General features: G+C 33.1%; 2 protein-coding genes across 2 annotated transcripts; both read right to left on the bottom strand.

The window, feature by feature from the left end:
- Positions 1-8,836: 8,836 nt before the first annotated feature.
- Positions 8,837-16,408, bottom strand: LOC118059533 (uncharacterized). Its single transcript, XM_035072416.2, has 5 exons — positions 16,038-16,408; positions 15,834-15,932; positions 12,065-14,134; positions 11,260-11,346; positions 8,837-9,206 (listed from the first exon to the last, which is right to left on the bottom strand). The coding sequence occupies exons 3-5, from the start codon at positions 14,093-14,095 to the stop codon at positions 8,976-8,978; spliced, it is 2,349 nt and encodes a 782-aa protein (XP_034928307.1). The 5' UTR covers positions 14,096-14,134; positions 15,834-15,932; positions 16,038-16,408; the 3' UTR covers positions 8,837-8,975.
- On the bottom strand, positions 16,253-20,945 carry LOC118059529 (uncharacterized). The gene is made up of 2 exons (XM_035072413.1): positions 18,954-20,945; positions 16,253-16,309 (listed from the first exon to the last, which is right to left on the bottom strand). The coding sequence occupies exons 1-2, from the start codon at positions 20,943-20,945 to the stop codon at positions 16,253-16,255; spliced, it is 2,049 nt and encodes a 682-aa protein (XP_034928304.1).
- Between the last annotated feature and the right edge of the window lie 1,812 nt (positions 20,946-22,757).

Raw genomic sequence — 22,757 nt, 5'->3', positions numbered from 1 at the left:
CTAGGAACCCTAACTGGTCTCAAAGATCGGGTATGATTGAGTAAAGGGAAGGTAGTAGCACTTCAAATACGTCTTACCTAAGGTAAGCTGCATCTTTTTAGTCATTGCAAATCATTTCTATGTTTATAATTGGAGATTAATTCATGAACTTCAATTTTATTTTCACTTCAATATGCAGAGGTAATTCGGCAGTTTTGTTATGTTTGATTATTTTTTTGTTGGAAGAAGTAGGAAGACTAGAATGTGAAAGTTTTATAAAAAAAGATGCATGCATGGTGTAAGATTTTTAAAAACGCAGAATTAAAAATGTATCGAGATATAAAATATGCGGTGGATTTATAAATTTAATCATCAAATTACAGAAGTAAATTAATAAAAATAAAAGAGTTATAAATATTTATTAATAACACTACAATGTTCAATCAATATGACCTTGAGCATGGTAATTCTTCTGCAATGAAAAGGAAAGGAAAACGTCTCAAATTAGACTCCTAATTATATGATGGGTTTCAATTGATTGCTTTAAGAATTTTTGTTTTCAATTTGATCCCCAAGTTTAAAAAGTTTTAAATTTTACCTTTTTCATATCCAAAATAAGAAAAATATTTTAATGAAAAACATCATGTTTCCTTCACATGCATTAACGATATCGTTTTCATTGCATAGAATGTGCATTCTTGATGAAATCTATTAGAAAGTATGGGTTGAAGAGCTCAATTGTGTAATTTTTAACCTTTGGAGATCCAATTTCTTGAAGATAAATTTAATTAAGATATGACACATAATTTTGATATTTAGCATAGTCTCTACCAGTAGTAATAGTGATACTGATAGTAATAAATAAATAAAAAAGTGTTGCTGACAAGTAAATTAATTAATGACAATGCGGATAATTTAAATAAATAGTATTTAAAAGAGAATTTTACTAGCATTATTCATATTTTCATAACATCTTAATTTTAATAGATTGATTGGGTGATTAAAGAGGCTTTTTATTATTTAAGAGCATGTGTGACCAACTTTGCAGATCATTATTACATAAGATATGGTAGTGGATAAGATACGAAGCAAATAAGAGAAGGATGTAAGAATGAAGAAAATTTAAATTAGTTGCCTTTTGATTTCCCGAAAGACAGAGATTGCCTTTTTTTTTTTTTGCGAAACTTTAAAATGCACTGGTTTGGGTAGCAAGCAAAGAAGAGATGCTAAATAGTAAAAAGATACAGTTTGAAGGATATATCTCCTTTAACTTAAAGCTTGCATTACCAGCTTTTGCAAACCATAGTTACATGTACAAGTAAGAATTTGGTACCTGTCATGGGTACAAAGCAACGAAGAGATGCTAAATAGTAATAAAGAGATGCTGCTTGAATCAAGAGACTTTAAATTAGTTGCTTTCCCCCCCTTTTTTTTTTCTTGATAGGCAATAGACATAGCACTAAACTTCCCAAAGGTTTGAACATGTGACTCGTGAACTTTATCAATTATCAATATGCAAACTATTAATCATTTCTATTGTGTAGTCATTGCAAATCATTTCTATATTTAATTATTTAAAATTGGAGACTCGTGAACTTCAATTTCATTTTCACCTCAATATGCAGAGCTCGTAATATGACTAATTTTATTATATTTGATTAATTTTTGTTGGAAGAAGTACGAAAGTTCGACTGTAACAGTTTTATATATATATAAAAAAAAAAAATAATAATGCATGGTGTAAAGTTTTTGAAAACGCACAATTAAAAATGTATCGAGATATAAAATATGCAATGGATTTATAAATTTAATCATCAGATTACAAAATAAATTAGTGAAAATTAAAGGATTAGAAACACTCTTTAATAACACTACAATATTCAATCAATATGACTTTGAGCGTGGTAATTCTTATACGATCAAAAGAAAAGGAAAAGGTCTCAAATTAGACTCCTAATTATATGGGGGGTTTCAATTGAATGCTCTAAGAAATTGTTTTTCAATTTGATCCCTAATTTTAAAAAGTTTTAAATGTTATCCTTTCATCTCTAAAATTAGGAAAATATTTGAATGATAAACATCATGTGTCCTTCACATTAACGATATCATTTTCATTGCATAGAATGTGCGTTCTTGATGAAATCTATTAGAAACTGTGGATGGAAGAACTCAATTGTGAAGTTTTTAACCTTTGGAGATCCAATTTCTTGAAGATAAATTTAATTGAGACACAGCTAATAATTTTGATATTTATTTAGCGTTTTCCCTATGAGTTGGCCAAAATAATAATAATAATTATTATTATAATTAATGATGATGTGAATAAATTAAATAAACAGTATTTAAAAGAGAATTTTGCTAGTATTGTTCATATCTTCATAAATCTTAATTTTAAAAGACTAATTGGATGATCATGAAGGTTTTTTCTATTATTTAAGAGCATGTGTGGCCAATTTTACAAATCATTATTACATAAGATACGGTAGTTGTAAGAATGAAAAAACTCTAAATTAGTTGCCTTTTGATTTCCTGAAGGACAGAGATTGCTTTTTTTTTGGGGAAACTTTAGGGTGCACTAACTTGGATATCAAGCAAAGAAGAGATGCTAAAAAGTAAAAAAATACAGTTTGCAAGATTGAATTGGCTATTCTTTTTTTTTTAATGGCAGAGTTTTCTTTCTTGTTTTGGACACTTGAAATAAGAAAAACTGAATATCATTGAGGTAAGTTGTATCTTCTAGCTGAATTTCTTGCAGTGAGATGCTTGAACATTGAACTCCCAAGAGAAATTTTCTTTTAAGAGTTTTCTTTCTTTCTTTTTTCGAACACCTGGAAGAAGGAAAAGTGAATATCATTGAGGTAAGGAGTACCTTCTGGCTGAATTTCTAGCAGTACGATGCCCGAACACTGAATTTCTAAACTTTTAAAATGTAAAAGAATTATATAAAATTTTATTTAATAGTTTAAGTTATTAAAGTAAAATAATTTTTTTATATTTTTGATAATAATATCAATTTTATTTTTAATAATTCACCAATTTCATCATCCTACTCGTAGTAATACATGACTGTGCATGAAAATTATATATGGATAAAAAACAAATTCATGATTATTGCTGCAGCAATAACATGGAATGCTGGACAAAGGTACAAAAACCAACAGTGCATTAGTTAACAGCTAGAAAGCCAATAAAAGAAGAGATTTCGCCTTCTTTTATAGTTCGGTAAGTACATTATCAAAGCTCCTCTTGAAAAATTAAAAAACTTTGCATTCGAGCTGTGACCCAATATTAGTCATTTTCCAACTTCTGATCAATTCTATGGTAAATGCCTACAGCTTCTGATATGTTGGCGTGGTAATATATTTTTAGATAGCAATTGTTTAGTTTAAAATTAACCATAACGCTTCTTTCTCTTTCTCTCTCTGCTTTTCTTTTGTTTTTTTTTTGGACAGGATTTCTTTTGGTAATTTGTTTTAGTTTCTTCAGAGGAATTTTGTGAGGTTTGAATTTTTTTGAAATATTTTTTTAAAAAAGAGATTTATTGGACGTTAAGGGATTCCAGGTCTGAGTATGAGATATTTTATTTGAAGGTTTCTTTCTTGAGAGGATTTGTTATTTTGGATTAAATGGTATCAAGAATTAGAATCTAGTTCAAAATAATTCGCCAATCGGTATCAACACACTCATTGATCCGGCGGCCGACGAATCTCCTCTCGTTCCACTAATAAAACTAAAAGGGATGTGATCTACTGTTTCAATCGCTGAGCATGACCACCCAGGAAAAAGGTCAAGGAGGTCTTAGCACATGCAGTTCAAAAGACATACAATTTTAAAACTAAGAGGAAGAGTGTGTATTAATTAATATTTAAATAGAAAAATACAATGAAAAAAAAAAAAAAAAGAGGTATCAAGTGCTACTGTGTCTGGTAGGCAAGGCCTACATGTCTGGTCGACAATAAAAAAGCCTAGGTCACTATAGTTTTTTTTTTTCTTTAACCCACTTCAAAAAGCTTAGATCCAATCACTTGTTAAAAATATTTTGATAAGTCAAAATTTATATTGACCTGTTTTTAAGGTGGTCTAGATCCACATGTTTCTTTGTTTCACCTCTAGGGGTGCATCAACCCATGTGCCACCACTTGCAATTTCAGAATTTTCTAGTGTGGTTCTCGAGTTTCTAGCGACTTCTGTAATTTATTTTCAACTTTCAAGAGGGATCATTTTACAAATTTTAAATGTTTAATGTGTGTTTAAATTATTATTAAAATTTAAATTTGTAATGGTTTGTAAACATGTGTATTTTTTTGGTGTGTGGGTGGGTAATTAGTGAAAGAAGGGTGGGTGGGTGTGTTTTTGCATGTTATCATAAAAAGTCTCTCTCTACCTGACTAGCTTGCATGAAAGGAAAAGTAAAGAAATTCCTTTTCTTTTACACTAAAATATCTTTTAAAACCAATTCTGAGTTATTTTTTTCACTTTATATTTAAAATTACTTAACAAGCACGTATAAATTACATAAAAATACCTTAATTGATCTTGGACAACAAATGATAGATGTCGTGTTACACTATTTAATTTCAATTGCATTTGTGAAAAGTTTGATAAAATAAAAGGTTTTGGATTATTAAATAAATTATATGCTAAATAAAGTATGTTAACAAAAACTAGTACATTTATTCCATGCTTAAACTAATCTCATTATTTGATGGAGGTTGATCATCAGCATCATATTTTTTATCCTCTTCAAACTCGCCATTTCCCTTTCGTGGAGTTGATTTTAATTCGCTAGACGAGATCTCAACAACTCAAGCTCTTGTTCTTTAATTGCCACGATATTTTAGATGCCGCAAGTCTCGCAAGGTTTCTAGATATCCAATACTAATGATTACTTAGCATGACCATGACCAGGGAGGAGAAAAAAACAGAAAAATTAATTAAATTAAGAAAATTAAAAAAGTTAATTGAAAAAATTCAACCACGAAAAATAAACAAATTAATTAATTAAAAAAATCCAATATAGTTATGTTTTGATTTCAAAATTCTAAAATCTAATGAAACCAAACTGGTTCAATCAATTAAAAATAATAATATAAATACTAGATTTTTATTCAAACCAAAAAGTAGCCGCCCCAGCCAGCCGGCTCGTTTCTCATTTCTCGTCTGTGTTTTTACCTCCTCTATCCTGTGTCTACTACCAAAGCCATCTCTGCTGGCAAATAATTTTCTCTTCTTTTCCACTCTTTTTATTATTATTATTATTATTTGCTGGTGAGTTTTCCACTCCTTCCCTGGCACTAAAGAAAGCAGTTTACAAGGATGAAGAAACTTTAAATTAATTGCGTTTTCTTTTCTTCATAGACAGAGTTTGCTTTCTGTTTTAGGGAAAGAACACCGAGTATCAGTGCAGTAATGAGTCGTATCTTTTGACTTTATTTCTGGGAATACGATGTTCCTTTTTCCTTAAGAATTAATCACAATGTTCCTTTTTTACTTCAATTTCTCAGTAGCTAGGCCTACAGATAATAATGTATTTGAAAGAGATAGAACTAATAAAGTGACTGAGAGTGAAAAACAGGGGTGAAAGTGCCACTCTTCTGGCCCCTGTACTTGGACATGTCACTCCACAAACTTTGTCAAGAGGATTATCAACCTCAAATTAAACTCTATCCTCCTATAAAACAGAATTATACCTCTGTATATCAACCATACATTTCATTGGATTCGGGCAGCAAAAATCGATTTCTCTCCATAGACCTTGAAAATTGTTGTAGCATGTCTATCCTCCAAACTTGTTTGAGTCTCATTACCTTCTTGAGATCATAAGCTTGCGAGGTGCAAATGACATCAAAATATGTTGTAGAGATAGCATCCCCTACGGCTTTCCCCGTTGAAAATCTGATGTAGTTACTTTGGATCCATTTAATTAATCAGTCATCCCTTCACCACTGCATTTTTTATTCTAAAAAAATCCCTGTAATCCCTCTAAAAAAAATTCTCTGTTGACGACTCACGCCTACACCCAGCACTTAAAGAACAAATGGATCACTGTTTACATGTTCTTAAATTAATAAATTAACCTTATAGAAACTTCTCAATTTTTAGAAAGTATCTGAACTAGTCTAAAAAGCTGAATGGGTCATCATAAACACATGATGATGTGATGGCTCTTCCACAAATCTGCAATTAATAAGTTGAACTCCCGGTAATTATGTTTCAAACGCTGATTAAGGGATGATAGTCCACCCAACAGCTTGAACAATTTAAAGCAAAGGTAAATTATAAATACAATTAAACACAATCACTAATTAACACAATCACTATCAATGCAATTTTTTCAATACATGCATGCAAAATGAAGCTCAACAGTACTGTTGCCAGTAGGAACTTATATAAGTTAATTCACTTAAATAATTATGGACACAACATAACAAAAGCTACTACTCTTTATTCCATGTTTAAATTGATCTCATTATTTGACGGTGGTTGACCAGTCCCTTGACCATCAGTTTGAGCTGGCAAACTTCTTGGAAGTGAATCAATTCCTTGCTGTGGAGTTGATGTTGTTAAATAAGATCTCAATTGCTCAACCTCTCGCTTTTCAAGCTCAAGCATGCGCTTAAGCACTCGCTCTTCGTGCTCATGCTCTCGCTTTTTATGCTAATTTCCATAGAAAAGCCTGTGTGTAATTAAGAGCTGCTTGAGCTACAGAAACAGTTTTTGAAAACGTTGAGTAAGTTTGTACGTAAGCATTACAGCTTTATGTAGGTGGAAAACGAGAACTTGAAATGTCATCATAAGCACATGATGATGTTATGGCTCGTCCTTCAAGGCAATTTTTTCAATACATGCAAAATGAAGGCTAACTAGCTTGCATGAAAGGAAAAGCAAAGAAATTCCTTTTCTTTTACACTAAAATATCTTTTAAAACAAATTCTGAGTTATTTTCTTTCACTTTATATTTAAAATTACTTAACAAGCACGTATAAATTATATAAATTATTAACAAAAGCTAGTACTCTTATTCCATGCTTAAACTAATCTCATTATTTGATGGAGGTTGACCGGTCCCTTAATCATCAACATCATATTTTTGATCCTCTTCAAACTCGCCATTTCCCTTTCGAGGAGTTGATGCAGCTAAACGAGATCTCAACAACTCAAGCTCTTGTTCTTTAATTGCCACAATCTTTTGAAGTTCTTCCACCTCGTCCTTCAAAATAACAATGAGTAATTAGGTGATATTTGATTAATAAACACAAATTATTCTGATTTAAAAATCAAAATTAGGAGTTTCATGAATTGCAATTTCATTTTTCACTTCAAAATATACAGAGGTATTTTGATGAATTTCCTGATATTGTAATTAAAATGCTTACAAGGGAGTGACGATAAGTCAATAAGATAGAAATTAAACTTCTCATTCTTATTTATAAATTTGAAAAGCCACATTTATTTTTATCAGTCATATTTTAAATTTAATCATTAATTTTGAATTTAATGATTGGAATCAAGTGAGAGAGATAAAATAATAAAAAGTTATTTATATCTTTTCATACATCAAATCATTATCATCCAATTCGATTTGAATACTTTAAATTTAACCAAAATAATAATAATGTTTTCTTAACAGCTTTTTTTCCATGGTCTCTTACAAAAAATAAAAAAACAATTTCTAATTACTTTTAGAAAAAAAATTCTATAATTTTTGCCTCATGTTTTAAAAACTTGACAAATCATTCGTGCATTATTCAAAGACTTGTGTTGCGCTGTGTTGTGTAGAAGTAAAAGGATAGTGAAAGAAAATTGGTATCATACCTTATCGAGACTCGACCCTAACATGTCTGCAATACATTTCAAATATTTGTCTCCAAACTTGCGGTGAAACATCATTCAATTTATTGTCAGAAATTCAAGTACTCATCACTTATTTAATAAAAGCTACTGTCTAATATTAAACATTTATTCTAATTTTTTATTAGACACGAGGGCATCAATATTGACTGCACTCGTTAACAATCCGAGAATCATAAATAATAACGAATATTTGAGCTATAATTAATATCATAAGAACACTTTGGTGTAGTGCCCTTCTACTTGCTATAAAGAAAGATTGCGACACCTCGTCTAATTACAGAATAATACATGGTATTCAGCAAGCTATTCAGATTATGTTTTTTTTTTCTTCTCAAGAATTGAAGCTCATACTAGGATTGATTTAATGTAATTTCAAGTTAGAAATTTGATTTGGCAGCATATAACAACAGATAACTTTGGTTAACTTTGGTGTAGTGCCCTTCTATCTCATGATCCACGTGGAAGGTTTATCCAGGTGGCCTAAGTTTTTATAATGTTTCTTTTTTTATTTTTTTTTAATTTATCCTTCAAAATTCAATTTTTTTTACAATTAATTTTTTTTATTTTATCTTATATCAGGTTATCATGCCATTTGATTCTACTTGCGGGTTTCGACAACCATACTTGGCTCTTCTACAAATCTGCAATTAGTAAGTTGAACTCTATAATCCTTATAATCTCTCTCAAAAAAATCCTATGTTGACAACTCACGCCAACAATCAGCACTTAAAAACAAATGCATCTTTGTTTACATGTTCTTAGATTGATATATTAACCTCATAAAAACTTCTTAATTTTTAAATAAGTATCTGAACTAGTCTAAGAAGCTGAATGGGTCATCATAAGCACATGATGATATATATGATGACTCTTCTACAAATCTGCAATTAGTAAGTTTGACTCCAGGTAATTACGTTTCAAAGGCTGACTAAGGAATGAGAGTCCACCCAACAGCTTGAACAATTTAAAGCAAAGATAAATTATAAATACAATTAAACGCAATCACTAATTAATAGCCATTAATGTAATTTTTTCAATACATGCATGCAAAATGAAGCTCAGCAGTATTGTTGCCAGTAGGAACTTATTTAAGTTAATTCACTTAAATAATTATGGACACAACATAACAAAAGCTACTACTCTTATTCCATGCTTAAACTGATCTCATTATTTGATGGTGGTTGACCAGTCCCTTGATCATCTTTTTGTGCTGGCAAACTTCTTGAAAGTGAATCAATTCCTTGATGTGGAGCTGATGCTGTTAAATAAGATCTCAATTGCTCAAGCTCTTGATTTTTATGCTCAAGCTCTCGATCTTTATGCTCAAGCTCTCGCTTTGTATCTGCTACAATCTTTTTAAATTCTTTCAACTCCTTCAAAATAGCAACATTGTTAACTAGACATGAGTAATTAGCAAATATTTGATTAAACTATACAAATTATTCTTATTTAAAAATAGAAATTAGAAGTCTTCTGAATTTCAATTTAATTTCTCGTAGAGTAAATTTGACTAATTTCCTGATATTAGTTAATTAAACCTTGTTATCTAATTAAGTACAATCTTGTTTTATATACATGTTGTTAAAAGTGCGCAAATTAAATACATCATTTATCAACAGAGTATTTGAAAATGTTATAATGATTATTTTTTAAAGTGATTTTTATTCGAAAATATATTAAAATAATATTTTTTTTATTTTTAAAAAATTATTTTTAACATCTCCACATCAAAATATAAAAAAAAAATTATGTTAAAATATGTTTTTAAAATATAAAAATAAACAAGGTTTAAATAAAAGAATGTGTGGTGTAAAAACTTATGCAGCACTAAATAAAAAAAATGTACGTAATGTATTTCTGAAAGTTAAACAACACAACGTGAATCTTATGTCATAAAAAATAGCTTATAATATTAAGAGTATTAGTTAGATAGACTATTAAAGGCCTTGGACATTGAATTTAGCGGAAGAGAAAGAGAGGCAAAATGTAAAGCATGGAAAATTGACTAGTCTTAAATTTTTCCTTTCCTTTGACAAAAAGGGAGAAAACCTCGTAGGATAATAATTCAAAAAAAATAAAATTAAAAGACAATAGTGATATATTGTGCTTCCAGACGAGTAGTATTTTTACTCTTTTATTCTTGTAACAAAAATAATTATGCGTGCAATTAAGGGTATAATTACCTTTTCTAAATGATTCATTAGCCATTGTAAGATTTATAGGAGACAAAATAGTCCAAACATGTTTCTTTGCTATAATATAATAACTGATTTGTCCTTGAAAATAAGAAAAGTTAGGCTTCGAGCAAAGGTCTCTATTGACTTTCGCAAAAACAAAAATAGTGTTTACATTCTTATCCTTGGAGGAGAAAAAACAATAGCACGTGTTACCTTATAACCCTTTGACTCTGAAAAAATTAAGACTGTATAGCTCATGATCAATCTTTAAAATCTAATAATAGCCCGGTCCACAGTAAAATACGGGCCATCTACCTTGTTTTTTACTTAAGAAATTCATTTTATCAAGTATAAAAATCAATAAGGGTGGGGTCGATAATTGTACTGACTTCTAAAAGTTCTACCTTCCATTATTTGAAAGGAGATATCTATGGGTGTACTTTTGTTTAATTTTCATGTTAGGTAATACAATCAAACGATTTGGATATGAAGATAGGTAGAGTATATGACCTATATATTGGATCTCCATTTTTGAATTTACATGTATATTTAATTGTTATATATATCATTTAACATTAATTTTGTGAGATAAGTGTAGAGTATTTTGATTTTTTTTTTTATGGACAATAAACTTTCTTTAATGGAAATGTACCATGCAAAGAATCGTATGAATCTTTATCCAATAAAGATAAGTATGGAAAACTGAAAATTAGCTTTGATGGATGTTAATGCAAGTATAGAATTAATTTAGAAGCAATCCTGAAGGGGAGAGTTTAAACCTTCATTGCCATCCCCAAGCACGGTGCCTTTAATGGTGATTTATCAGTCACATAACTTGGCTTAAAATGAATATATTGAATAACATATATGATATACAAAAATATTATCTGGTAAGTTTTATTGTTGTATTTGTAGATTAATTAATGTTATGCTTATAGTACTCCTATAATTTAAACTTTTTCAATATTATCCCTCTAGTTTTAAAATTACCAATGTTACCCTAATTGTTAAAAAGCTTACTGTTTAAAATTGGTTTTTGAATTTTTCTTTTATGGGAATGTTTTTGGGAATGTTTTTATGACATATAATAACATATATGGGAATATGTGAGAGGAAGTAAAAGAGAAATGTAAGGAAATTGAAAGTTTTGATAGTTATTTAAAAAAAGAAATAAAAAATGGAAACTATTTAAAAAAACTATAGGGTAAATTCGAAGGTTTTAAAGTATTGAGATGGAAGTGGTAAATACCTCATCGGGACTGGATGCTGACATGGCTGTCATACCGTCCAAATATTTCTTTCTAGCCTTGTAATATTCTTCTTTCTTCAGCTCCTCCTTGTGATATTAATTAAATTTATTATAAGATATTCAGTTAGTCATCAGTTAATAAAAGCAAGTATCTAATATTAATAATTTATTTCAAATTCTTCTTAGACACAAAAGCATCAATATTGACTATACTAGTTGACAATCCGAGGATCATAAATGATAATGAATATTTGAGCTATAATTAATATCATATGAACACTTTGGTGTAGTGCCATCTACTTGTTATAAGGAAAGATTGTGATTCCTTGTCTAATTACAGAATAACACGTGGTATTTAGCAAGCTATTGAGATGATATATTATTTTCTTTTATTTCTCAAGAATTGAAGCTGATACCGGGATTGATTTAATGTAATTTAAAGTTAGAAATTTGATTTGGCAACATATAACAAGTAGAGTGTTGCCGGAAACATATAATTAGTATAACCTCTTACCATCATCCAACCGGTTTAAATTAAATGACATCCAATTAAAATCACTTTATTAATAAAATGAAGAAAATGAAATGAAAACATTGAAATTGAAATAATCTGATTTGTTATTTTATTCTGGCGCCTAAACAAATGTTGCCGGAAACATATAATTACTATTAGTTATGAATTTCCAAACTAATGAATTAAACAAACATATATAAATTGAAATAATCTGATTTGTTATTTTATTCTGACGCCTAAAAAAATGCAGTATCTATCTACGTACTTGAGAAGGATTTTTGGTATACTTACCCCTTTCAATTCAACAAAATAGTTGTCTAATTCATTAAATTTGTACTGTGCGCTCAAGCCAAGATGTAGCATGAGAAGGGAGACATGAGTGAGTAACTCTCCACCTCTTCTCAGTTGATCAGTATGTTCTTTCCATGGACATTCAGCTGCTGCATAAGCAAGCATTTCTACCCAAACTTCATTTATCATCTTCCATCGCTTCTCAGGTCCCAATAAAAGTAATTGCCTGGCGAGCACATCCACGCCACATAACACTGACTTTTCTACTTTCCAGGGACGTTGAAACTCTCCATCATCATAACCATGTGATTCACCGTTGCGCAATTCTCGCAAGGCACGTTGATATCCCTCATCATTAGGACCATGATTTTTTCGACCCCACAATTCTGGCAAGGTAGTTTGATATCCATCAATAAGACCATATTTTAGACCCCGCAATTCTCGCAATTCTGATACGGTTGCTTGATATGCCTCATCATCACCGAATCCTTTAGAGAGCATATTTGGTCTCATCACCAAAAGATACATCATGTATTCAGATAGGCATCTGTTTGTTTCATATTCTTTGGAGACATTACTTCCACCTTTATCAACAATATAACAAATATCTGTTGCGAGATACCAGACAAGAATGCTCCGACTGAATTCTACTTCAATCGTGCACCACTTGTAGTCCCGTAACAGTCCCTCTCTTTCTAGCACACCATCTCCCCTCTGACCTATTATTTTACTTCTGAGGTTCTTATCAAAGACGTCTTTCAAATCTTCCATCATCTTCCAAGCTTTCTCTCGAAGATGTTCGAAAATAAGACCTTGCAGTTCTCCATTCAAATCTTTTCGATTCACATGCATCTGCCTCATCATTTCATCGATTCCCAGCAATTTCAAGCAACTAGGTGGCTCGCTTTGAATGGAAGAGCTTATTAGGTTATACTGTGATATGGATCTCGACCACCTCTCGCTTCTAGTTAACTTCCTTCTTAGAGAATAAATTGCACCAGTCAGGGCGTTCCCTCCTTTATCACTCAACCAAATCATTGTCCAGTCAGACAAAACAAGGCATACAAAAGCATAAAACTCGAGAAAAACAGCGGCCGCAAACAATAAGTACGTAATTGCAATGTCGGTCGTTGAGTAGTCATGCTTGTCAATCTTGACCTGGAAGGTAATAAACGCAGTAACAGAGAGTAGAGAGCTGATAAAGCGAAGAACGATTCCGGCACGGGAGTAAATCAGAGGCGCTTTAGTATAAAGCATATCATATATCAATCCAAGCTCAGCCTCTACCACCTTGAAGGCACCGTCTGCTTCATTCTTGGAAATCAGCGCCCGGCTTCTTATTAGTTCACCAATGCCAGGGACAAGATCCTGCATCACAAACTTTGATATATTTGAAAAAACATAAGCTTGAAGAAGATAATCTCGCTGGTGGTCTTGTGGAGGAGTTGTTGATATTCTCGAACGATTATGAGACTCCCAAAAATCTGAGAGAGAAGACTTTTTCAAACTCTCGGAGCATGAAGACCAGAGCACCCAAGTCCTCTCTGCATACTTTGCAATGCCAACAACGAACATTGGGATCGCTATGAATGTGAGGATACCGTTATCCCGGGACCTTGAGAAGACATACAAAGCCACCCCGACTTGGACTACAAGACCAAGTAAATGCCTTAACCACAACTCGTTATCTTCAATCGAGTATGCAGTGATTGTGTCAGGGCCACCAAGGTGCAGGAGTAGAAAAGGTGCCCAAAATGTCTGGATGGAATTGTTTGCTTTCTCTGAACTGTCACCTGATGAATCTCCTTGGCTCCTGGCTAGAGTACCCAGTGCAACAGTTGCCACCGTGTCTGCTGATAGGTATGCAGACCAAACGAGAATCCTGATCCAGATTCTACCACTGGTCTTTCGTCGAGGACCAAATATGATGAGGATGGTTTGTAGCAAGAGACTAAGCAAAACCATACCTCGAATCTCCCAATTGTTCCATAAATTTAAGACTTCTTCAGGCAATTTTTTAAGCATTGTCATATTTTCCTCAACTGTGGAAACTAGTTCTCTCGATGAACCCTTGAAAAAACAGTTTTGTAAGATGAAAAGGTAAATGTGGATATCTTTGAAAAAATCTCTTAAAATGAATAACGAAAAGGCTCTTATGAGAAGAGAATTCTGCAGTAGATTTTGGGTAAGGTATCATAAATTAGTTGCAGCATGCAAAGAAAAAGGTATGGGATGCATTACAAATTAATATTTGGAAGTGAATTCTGGGATATATCTCATTTAACTTAAAGCTTGCATTACCAGCTTTTGCAAACCATAGTTACATGTACAAGCAAGAATTTGGTACCTGTCATGGGTACAAAGCAACGAATAGATGCTAAATAGTAAGAAAGAGATGCTGCAAGAATGAAGAGACTTTAAACTAGTCGCTTTTCCCCCCTTTTCTTTTCTTGATAGACAATAGGCATTGCTTTCTGGACACTCAAAGAATTAATCATGGATGCAGGTACGTTTCTGACGCTGGGAAGGCAGCGAAGTGAACTCAAAACATTATGGACAATGGGAGAACCTGAAAGGCACTGCCCGCACATCCAATTTCAACCCCCTGGCTCTCAAGGCAGCTTGTAAATGTGTTGCGCCCCTCTAGCTGTTCTGGTTTTACTTTTAGTATACAAAAGGAGCTCGTAAATGTTACCTGTATAAGTTGTAGGAGAGCTTCTGATATTTTTAAGAAAGTATTTTTTTTTTTTTTTTTGAGTAGAAAATGTTTTTAAAAAAATTATAAAAAAATAAAAAATATTGATTATATCAAGTTTGGTCCTTAATCTTTTAATTGTTATATATTTTGATTTGAATTTTTTTTTTAATTTTATCTTTTAAAATTTGATTTTTATATCAACTTTAATCTTTATTATTTTGATTTTATTTTATTTTTAATTAAAAAAATTTTAATTAAAAAATGTAGTATTCTCTGCTTTCTTTTCCCTTTGTTTTATCAGACAGGCTTTAATGATGCAGAGATTGAATTTGGGTTTAAGTTAGGAATGGTTGTATTTGATAACCACATAAATTGTGTTATCATGGCCATGCTATTTTTTTTTATTATTTTGAGTAGAAAATACTTTTTAAAAATTGAAAAAAATAAAAAAATATATCAAATTTAATCCTCAATCTTTTAATTATTATATATTTTGATTTGATTTTTTATTTTATTTTATCCTTTAAAATTTAAATTTTATATCAACACATTCATTCTTTTAATTTTATCTGTTTTTTTAATTAAAACTTTTCAAATTAGAAAAAGTAATATTCTCTGCTTTCTTTTCCCTTTCTTTTATCAGACAGGCTTTAATGATGCAGAGATTGAATTTGGGTTTAAGTTAGGAATGGTTGTATTGTATTTGATGACCACATAAATTGTGTTGATCATGGCCACGCTATTTTTAGATTGAATTTTGCACACCATCCATTTGGTGAAATGCCACAAGGAGTACTTGCAAGTTTACATGTTTGAATCCTTCGCACTTCAAAACACTAAAAAAACAGGGATTTTAGCTAGTTAATTGATTTTTGTTATTATGGTTCTCTGTCGGTACAAAATTTCAAATAAAATATTATTGAAAACCACCAAAAAAATACCTTGGACAAAAAACTAGAAAAAACCTAGATACCGATCGAATATGCAGACAAATAAATTGGTTGTTCTATTTCATCAAAAAATCAATGAACGCACGGTTTAAAACGCCAAAATCAAGTGAAGGAGACAAACCTAGACAACCCAGAAAAAGATTTTGTTGAGAGAAGAACCAGGTTGCTTTATTTCTTCAAAAGTTCAAAGAACCCACCATTGACAACCCTTGAATCTAGGCTGTAAAACAAAATAAGAAAAAACAAAGCCGCTTATCCATCAATGGTTAATTGGGAAATGAAACGATAGAAAAAAAAAAAAGAAGATTAATGGATGTATCAATACCCTGAAAAATAAAAGGGACAAACCAAACCCAGGGTCGAAGGAATTTGGTTGTTCGGCAGACTAGGTGCCTATGTCTGCAAATTAGGTCTTTGGTAAAGCAAGTGCAGAGAAGAGAATGGGAGAAATAATTGAGGAGAGAAGATGGGAATGGCCTCACAATTGTCTTCTTTAAAGAAGAAAAAATAAAGGAGAGGGCCATACGTTCATAATAACATTTAGCAAACTTGTACATATACCGCGCGTTGCTGTGGGACAGTTCTTAGCAGCATGAACTGTTATGGCAATGGCAATTGACAGTTAAATCTGAAAACATTTGAATATAGAATTTTGCTAAAAACAGACAAATAATTTTAAGATTCAAAATCAGCTTGCCTTTTTGCAGAGAAGCAACGCTAATGCAATGGATAATAGTAATAATTATAATAGTAATGAGCTGAAGTTATGTTGATTTTCTTATACGACCTTATTAGTACTTAAAAGTGTATATTCACTACCATAAATTCGCTTAATACCAACGGCATCCCTGACAGAATATTTCTGTTGGTATTTTTCGGTCGCAATTCCCGACGAAATATTTCCATCCGTCATTCGGTCGGTAATTACCGACGGTTGTATTCCGTCGGTAATTACCGACCGAATTACGGACGGAAAGTTCAGAATTAATGAAAAAGGGGCGGGTAGCTGACGTGGAGGTTTTGGCGGGTGATTTTTCCGACAGAAACACCGACGGATTCAAAACGGGTGACCCGTACGTGTGATGGGACTGATTCACCATTCAAAATACCGACGGAATCACCGACGGACTTGAAATGGCAAATCCGTACGGGTGACGTGACCGGTGCACCGTAAAAAATACAGACGGAATCACCAAGGGATTTGAAAAGCAGGTCCATGCGGTGACATGTCGATTTCCTGTCAGAATGACCGACGGAGTCACCGACGTAGTCACCAACGGTGTTATTCCGTTGGTGAGGCCGTCGAAAAAAGTAAATATATGGCCACTTTGCCGACACTCTCCTCCCCCATATCTCCTTCTTCTTCCTCATCCTAACTCTCCCCATCTGCAAATAACCAGCCCCCCCCGCCCCCAAATAAAAATCTTGCTCATCTCAGCACAACAAGTTGTATTTCATAAAGTTTTGTGGTCACAACATCCGTGTTCTGATTTACCGATGGATTTTATCAATTTTTGTAAGTAATTCTATCTATTTAAATTTTCACATTTAAATGTCAATTTTATTGTTTTTTTAGTATATGTATTTTTGTTAGTAGATGTACGTGTTTTATTGTTATTTATCAAACAAACTTGTAGTATATGAATGTATAATTTTATATCTGTTATGGTTTGTTTTAGATTTTGTAAGATTGTATTTGTTTGTAAATTGTTAAAACTTTGTGGAATTACCGAATTACATGTTCTGTTTTGAAATAATTAATAGCTTGCTTAATGAGTCCTTTATAAGTTTTATCGATGGTATTGCAGAGTGGTAATTTCTGCTAATTTATATATATATATATATATATTAATTTGTATGGACGTTGATAAATGATAATGAATATTTAATATTTATGAGAAGTTGTGATTGGTTTGTTGGATAATCTCGAGGTAAAATAATATTTTTGCAAGTTTATTTACCTAACTTAGTTAATTAATACATGATGTCATCATAATTTTATAGAGGTTCGATAGAAGTCATGGATGATCGTTCATAGATGTATCTAGATTCACCTTAAGGATTGCAGATCATGGATTATTGTAATAGGGTTCAGGGTTTTATTAATTTCACAACATCTATTCCCAGAAATTTTACTTGAGGCGGTATTAGGTGTCCATACAGGAAGTGTCAAAATAAAAAGTATCTGCATCCAGATGTTGTAATGATGCATCTTCTACACAAAGGGTTTATGGAGGATTACCAGTGTTGGTATGCATATGGAGAGGTATTTGTTAGTGATAGGAGAATGGGAGAAACAGTGGTTGGGCCAACTTCTAGTGCTAGCAACGTGCATGAAGCAGCAAATGACAACACTAATCCTTACAGAAATATGCAATGAGAATGAATCAAGTGAATGTCAGTCAATGTCCAATCGTAGAAGAAGAACCTAATGCAGAGGCAGCTAGGTTTTTTGGTTTGTTGAAAGATTCTGACGAACCATTATGGGATGGTTGCACAAACCACAGTAAATTGTCGGTCATGGCACAGGTGTTCACCATCAAGTCAGATCACAGGCTGAATGAGGCCAGGTATGACAAAATTATTGATTGGGCAAGAAGTATTTTACCTGAAGGGAACAGGCTGAAAGAGAACTTGTATGCTGCGAAGTCCATGATGAAACCCCTCGGTTTAGGATACCAGAAAATTGACATGTGCCCTAACTTCTGCATGTTATGCTACCTTGAAAATGCTAAGATGACCGAGTGCATGACATGCGGGCATTCCCGTTACAAACCCAGAACTAGCAGGGGAAAGACTCTAGTGGCGTATAAAAAACTTAGATATTTCCCGATCACACCTAGACTACAGAGGTTATTCATGTCACAAAGGACTGCTGAGCACATGACATGGCATCAAACACATGATGTGGTTGATGGTGCATCCTTTTAACGGCGAAGCGTGGAAACGCTTTAACAGTGTGCATCCTGACTTTTCAGCTGAATCAAGGAATGTCCGTCTTGGGTTGTGTACAGACGGATTCAACCCATTTGGATCATTTGCTGCTCCCTATTCTTGTTGGCCGGTCATACTCACAGTTTATAACTTACTACCGGGAATGTGTATGAGGTCGGAGTTCATGTTTTTATCTACTGTCATACCCGGTCCAAGCAGCCCGGGGCGGAATATCTAATGTTTGTCTACGACCTTTAAAAATGCAGTATCTATGTAGGTACTTGTGAAGGATTTTTGGTATACTTACCCATGTGAAATAAAGAAACAGCTCGTCTAATTCATTATATTTGTACTGTGCACTCAAGCCAAGATGTAGCATGAGAAGGGAGACATGAGTGAGTAACTCTCCACCTCTTCTCAGTTGATGAGTATGTTCTTTCCATGGACAGTGAGCTGCTGCATATGCTACCATTTCTACCCACACTTCATTTATCATCCTCCATCGCTTCTCAGGTTCCAATCGCAGCAATTGCCTGGCGAGCACATCCACACCACTTAACACTGACTTTGATGTTTTCCAGCGACGTTGAAACTCTATATCATCATAACCAGGTGATTCACTGTTGCGCAAGTCTAGCAAGGTATGTTGATATTCCTCATCATCAGGACCACTATCTCTTAGACCCCGCAAGCCTCGCAAGGTTTCTAGATATCCCTTATCATCACCGAATCCTTTAGAGAGCATATTTGGTCTTATCACCAAAAGATACATCATGTATTCAGATAGGCATCTGCTTGTTTCATATTCTGAGGAGACACTGCTTCCATCTTTATTCAGATAAGCATCTGCTACTTTCATATCAAGATAACAAACCTCTGTTGCGAGATGCCAGACAAGAATGCTCCGACTGAATTCTACTTCAATCGTGCACCACTTGTACTCCTTTAACAGTCCCTCTCTTTCTAGCACACCATCTCCCCTCTGACCTATTATTTTACTTCTGTGATTCTTATCACAGACATTCAAATCTTTCTTAATCTTCTGAGCTTTCTCTCGAAGATGTTTGAAAATAAGACCTTGCAGTTCTCCATTCAAATCTTTCCGATACACATGCATCTGCCTCATCATTTCATCGATTCCCAGAAATTTCAAGAATTTAGGTGGCTCTCTTTTAATGGAATAGCTTATCAGGTTATACTGTGATATGGATCTCGACCACCTCTCGCTTCTAGTTAACTTCCTTATCAGAGAATAAAGAGCACCAGTCAGGGCGTTCCTTCCATCAATCAACCAAATCATTGTCCAGTCAGACAAAACAAGGCATAAAAAAGCATAAAACTCGAGAAAAACAGCGGCCGCAAACAATAAATACGTGATTGCAATGTCGGTCGTTGAGTAGTCATGCTTGTCAATCTTGACCTGGAAGGTAATAAACGCAGTAACAGAGAGCAGAGAGATGATACAACGAAGAATGATTCCAGCACGAGAGTAAATCAGAGGCGCTTTAGTGTAAAGCATATCATATATCAATCCAAGCTCAGCCTCTACCACATTGAAGGCACCGTCTGCTGTATTTTTTGAAATCAGCTCCCGGGTTCTTATTAGTGAATGAATGGCAGGGACAAGATCCTGCATCATAAACTTGGATATATACGAAAAAACATAAGCTTGAAGAAGATAATCTCGTTGTTGGTCTTGTGGAGGAGTTTCTAATATTCCCGTACGATCAAAAGAACGCCAAAAATCTCTGAGAGAAGAGTTTTTCAAACTCTTGGAGCATGAAGACCGGAGCACCCAAGTCCTCTCTGCATACTTTGCAATGCCAACAATGAACATTGGGATCGCTATGAATGTGAGGATACCGCTACCCCAGGACCTTGAGAAGACATAAAAAGCGCTAGCCACTATGACTTGGACTACAAGACCAAGTAAATGCCTTAACCACAACTCGTTATCTTCAATCGAGTACGCAGTGATTGTGTCTGGGCCACCAAGGTGCAGGAGTAGAAAAGGTGCCCAAAATGCCTGGATGGAATTGTTTGCTTTCTCTGAACTGTCACTTGATGAATCTCCTTGGCTCCTGGCTAGATTACCCAGCGCAACAGTTGCCACCATGTCTGCTGATAGATATGCAGACCAAATGAGAATCCTGATCCAGATTCTGCCAGTGGTCTTTCGTCGAGACCCAAATATGATGAGGATGGTTTGTAGTAAGAGACTAAGCAAAACCATTCCTCGAATCTCCCAATTGTTCCATAAATTTAAGACTTCTTCAGGCAATTTTTTAAGCATTGTCATCTTTTCCTCAATTGTGGAAACTACTTCTCTTGATGATCCCTTGAAAAAACTGTTTTGTAAGATGAAAAGGTAAATGTGGAGTTGATGCATATTGTTGTTGCAGCATGCAAAGAAAAAGGTATGGGATGCATTACAAATTAATATATGGAAGTGAATTCTGGGATATATCGTCTCATAGGAAGGATTATGCACTGCAATATTTCTTTGGACCAATAGCAGCATGCCATTTATGCATACAAAAGAATTGCTGCCAGCTACACCCGAAAGAGGATGACATGGCAAACTTTCTTGTCAGGCTTGATTCACAATGTATCCCCTCTTGCCTCCACTTCAACAGCATAATTAATCTCTCTTGATTAACTCCTCCTTAATTACTTATTAACTTAACTTTTTTTAATATCTCACCTACCTCACCTACCAATAGTGTCCCCATCACTAATGTTATATTTGGATTGATTTCAAAGTTGATTTAAGATGATTTTTAAATTGTTAAACTTATAAAATCTAGAAAAAATTATTCTGATAATAGATTTGATGTATGATAGAAACATGATATAAATATTGAATTGTTGAACTATGTATTTTAAAATGCTTGAAATATATATGAATTTTTATGGTACGGATATTGAATTGTTGAACCATATATATTTTAAGATGATTAAACTATGTATGAATTTTTATTTGAACTATGAATTTTTATTTGAACCATGTATTTTAAGGTGCTTGAACTATATATTAAAAAAAAAATCCTTATAATTTTATGATTTTACAATATATTTTTATAATCTAAGTTTATTTTATATTTTTCATACCATGTTAAAAATATATTTTTGACAACCTTACAAAGCAATCATAACTGGACAATACCTCTGTCAGTCTCTCTCACCCACCCACCAACCTTCCTTTGAAAGCCTTTACTCATATTGTCCTTGCACTGCTCCCAGCCTGTCTACCTGCCAACAAGAAGATATTTATGGCGCCCTTTAACTTAAGGCCTCTGCTGGTACCTCTAACTCAAAGCTTGCATTACTAACTTTTGCAAACCATAGTTACATGTACACGTAAGAATTTGGTACCTGTCATTGGTACAAAGCAACGAAGAGATGCTAAATAGTAATAAAGAGATGCTGCAAGAAGAAAAGACTTTAAACTAGTTGCTTTTTCCCCCTTCTCTTTTCACAATAGAGACATTGCTTTATGGACACTCAGAAGAAATTCTGAATGTCAATATGATGTTTTAAGCACTAAACTTCCCAAAGGTTTGAACATATGACTGCCATTCACTACTAATAAGTTTCTGCCTTGCACTGGTGGAATTTTGCATCTTCAAAACACAGAAAAATGTCAGAAATTCAACGATATATAGTCATCCTCTCGATGATTAAAACAACGGGTTTATTCAGTATCTTTTCGTTCTCAAGTAGCGAGTTAGGCAAAGGCTTTGCAAATTTACCAAAAAATACTGCGATACAAATCAAACGACATGCAAACTTTAAAAATTAAAACCAACAAGAAGTGAATTTTCCATCATGATACCACTGATAAAAGATATCAACTTCTATATCACTTAAAAGCACTTTATTTGAAAATACTCTAAAACATACAGAAACTTCAATTTCTGAGTAGCTAGGCCTATAGATAATAATTTATTTTAAAGAGATAGAACTAATACAGTGTTGGACAAAAATAAAAAACAGGGTGAAAGTGTCACTCTTCTACCCCTGTACCTAGATATGTCATTATCTAGTCCATCTAAGAAGGTGTAAACTCTATACTACTGTAAAATAGAATTATATCTTTGTAAATCAACCT

Source organism: Populus alba, chromosome 15, assembly GCF_005239225.2.
Source record: "Populus alba chromosome 15, ASM523922v2, whole genome shotgun sequence".
Taxonomy (NCBI): domain Eukaryota; kingdom Viridiplantae; phylum Streptophyta; class Magnoliopsida; order Malpighiales; family Salicaceae; genus Populus; species Populus alba.
This window is presented reverse-complemented; position numbering and strand designations above follow the sequence as displayed.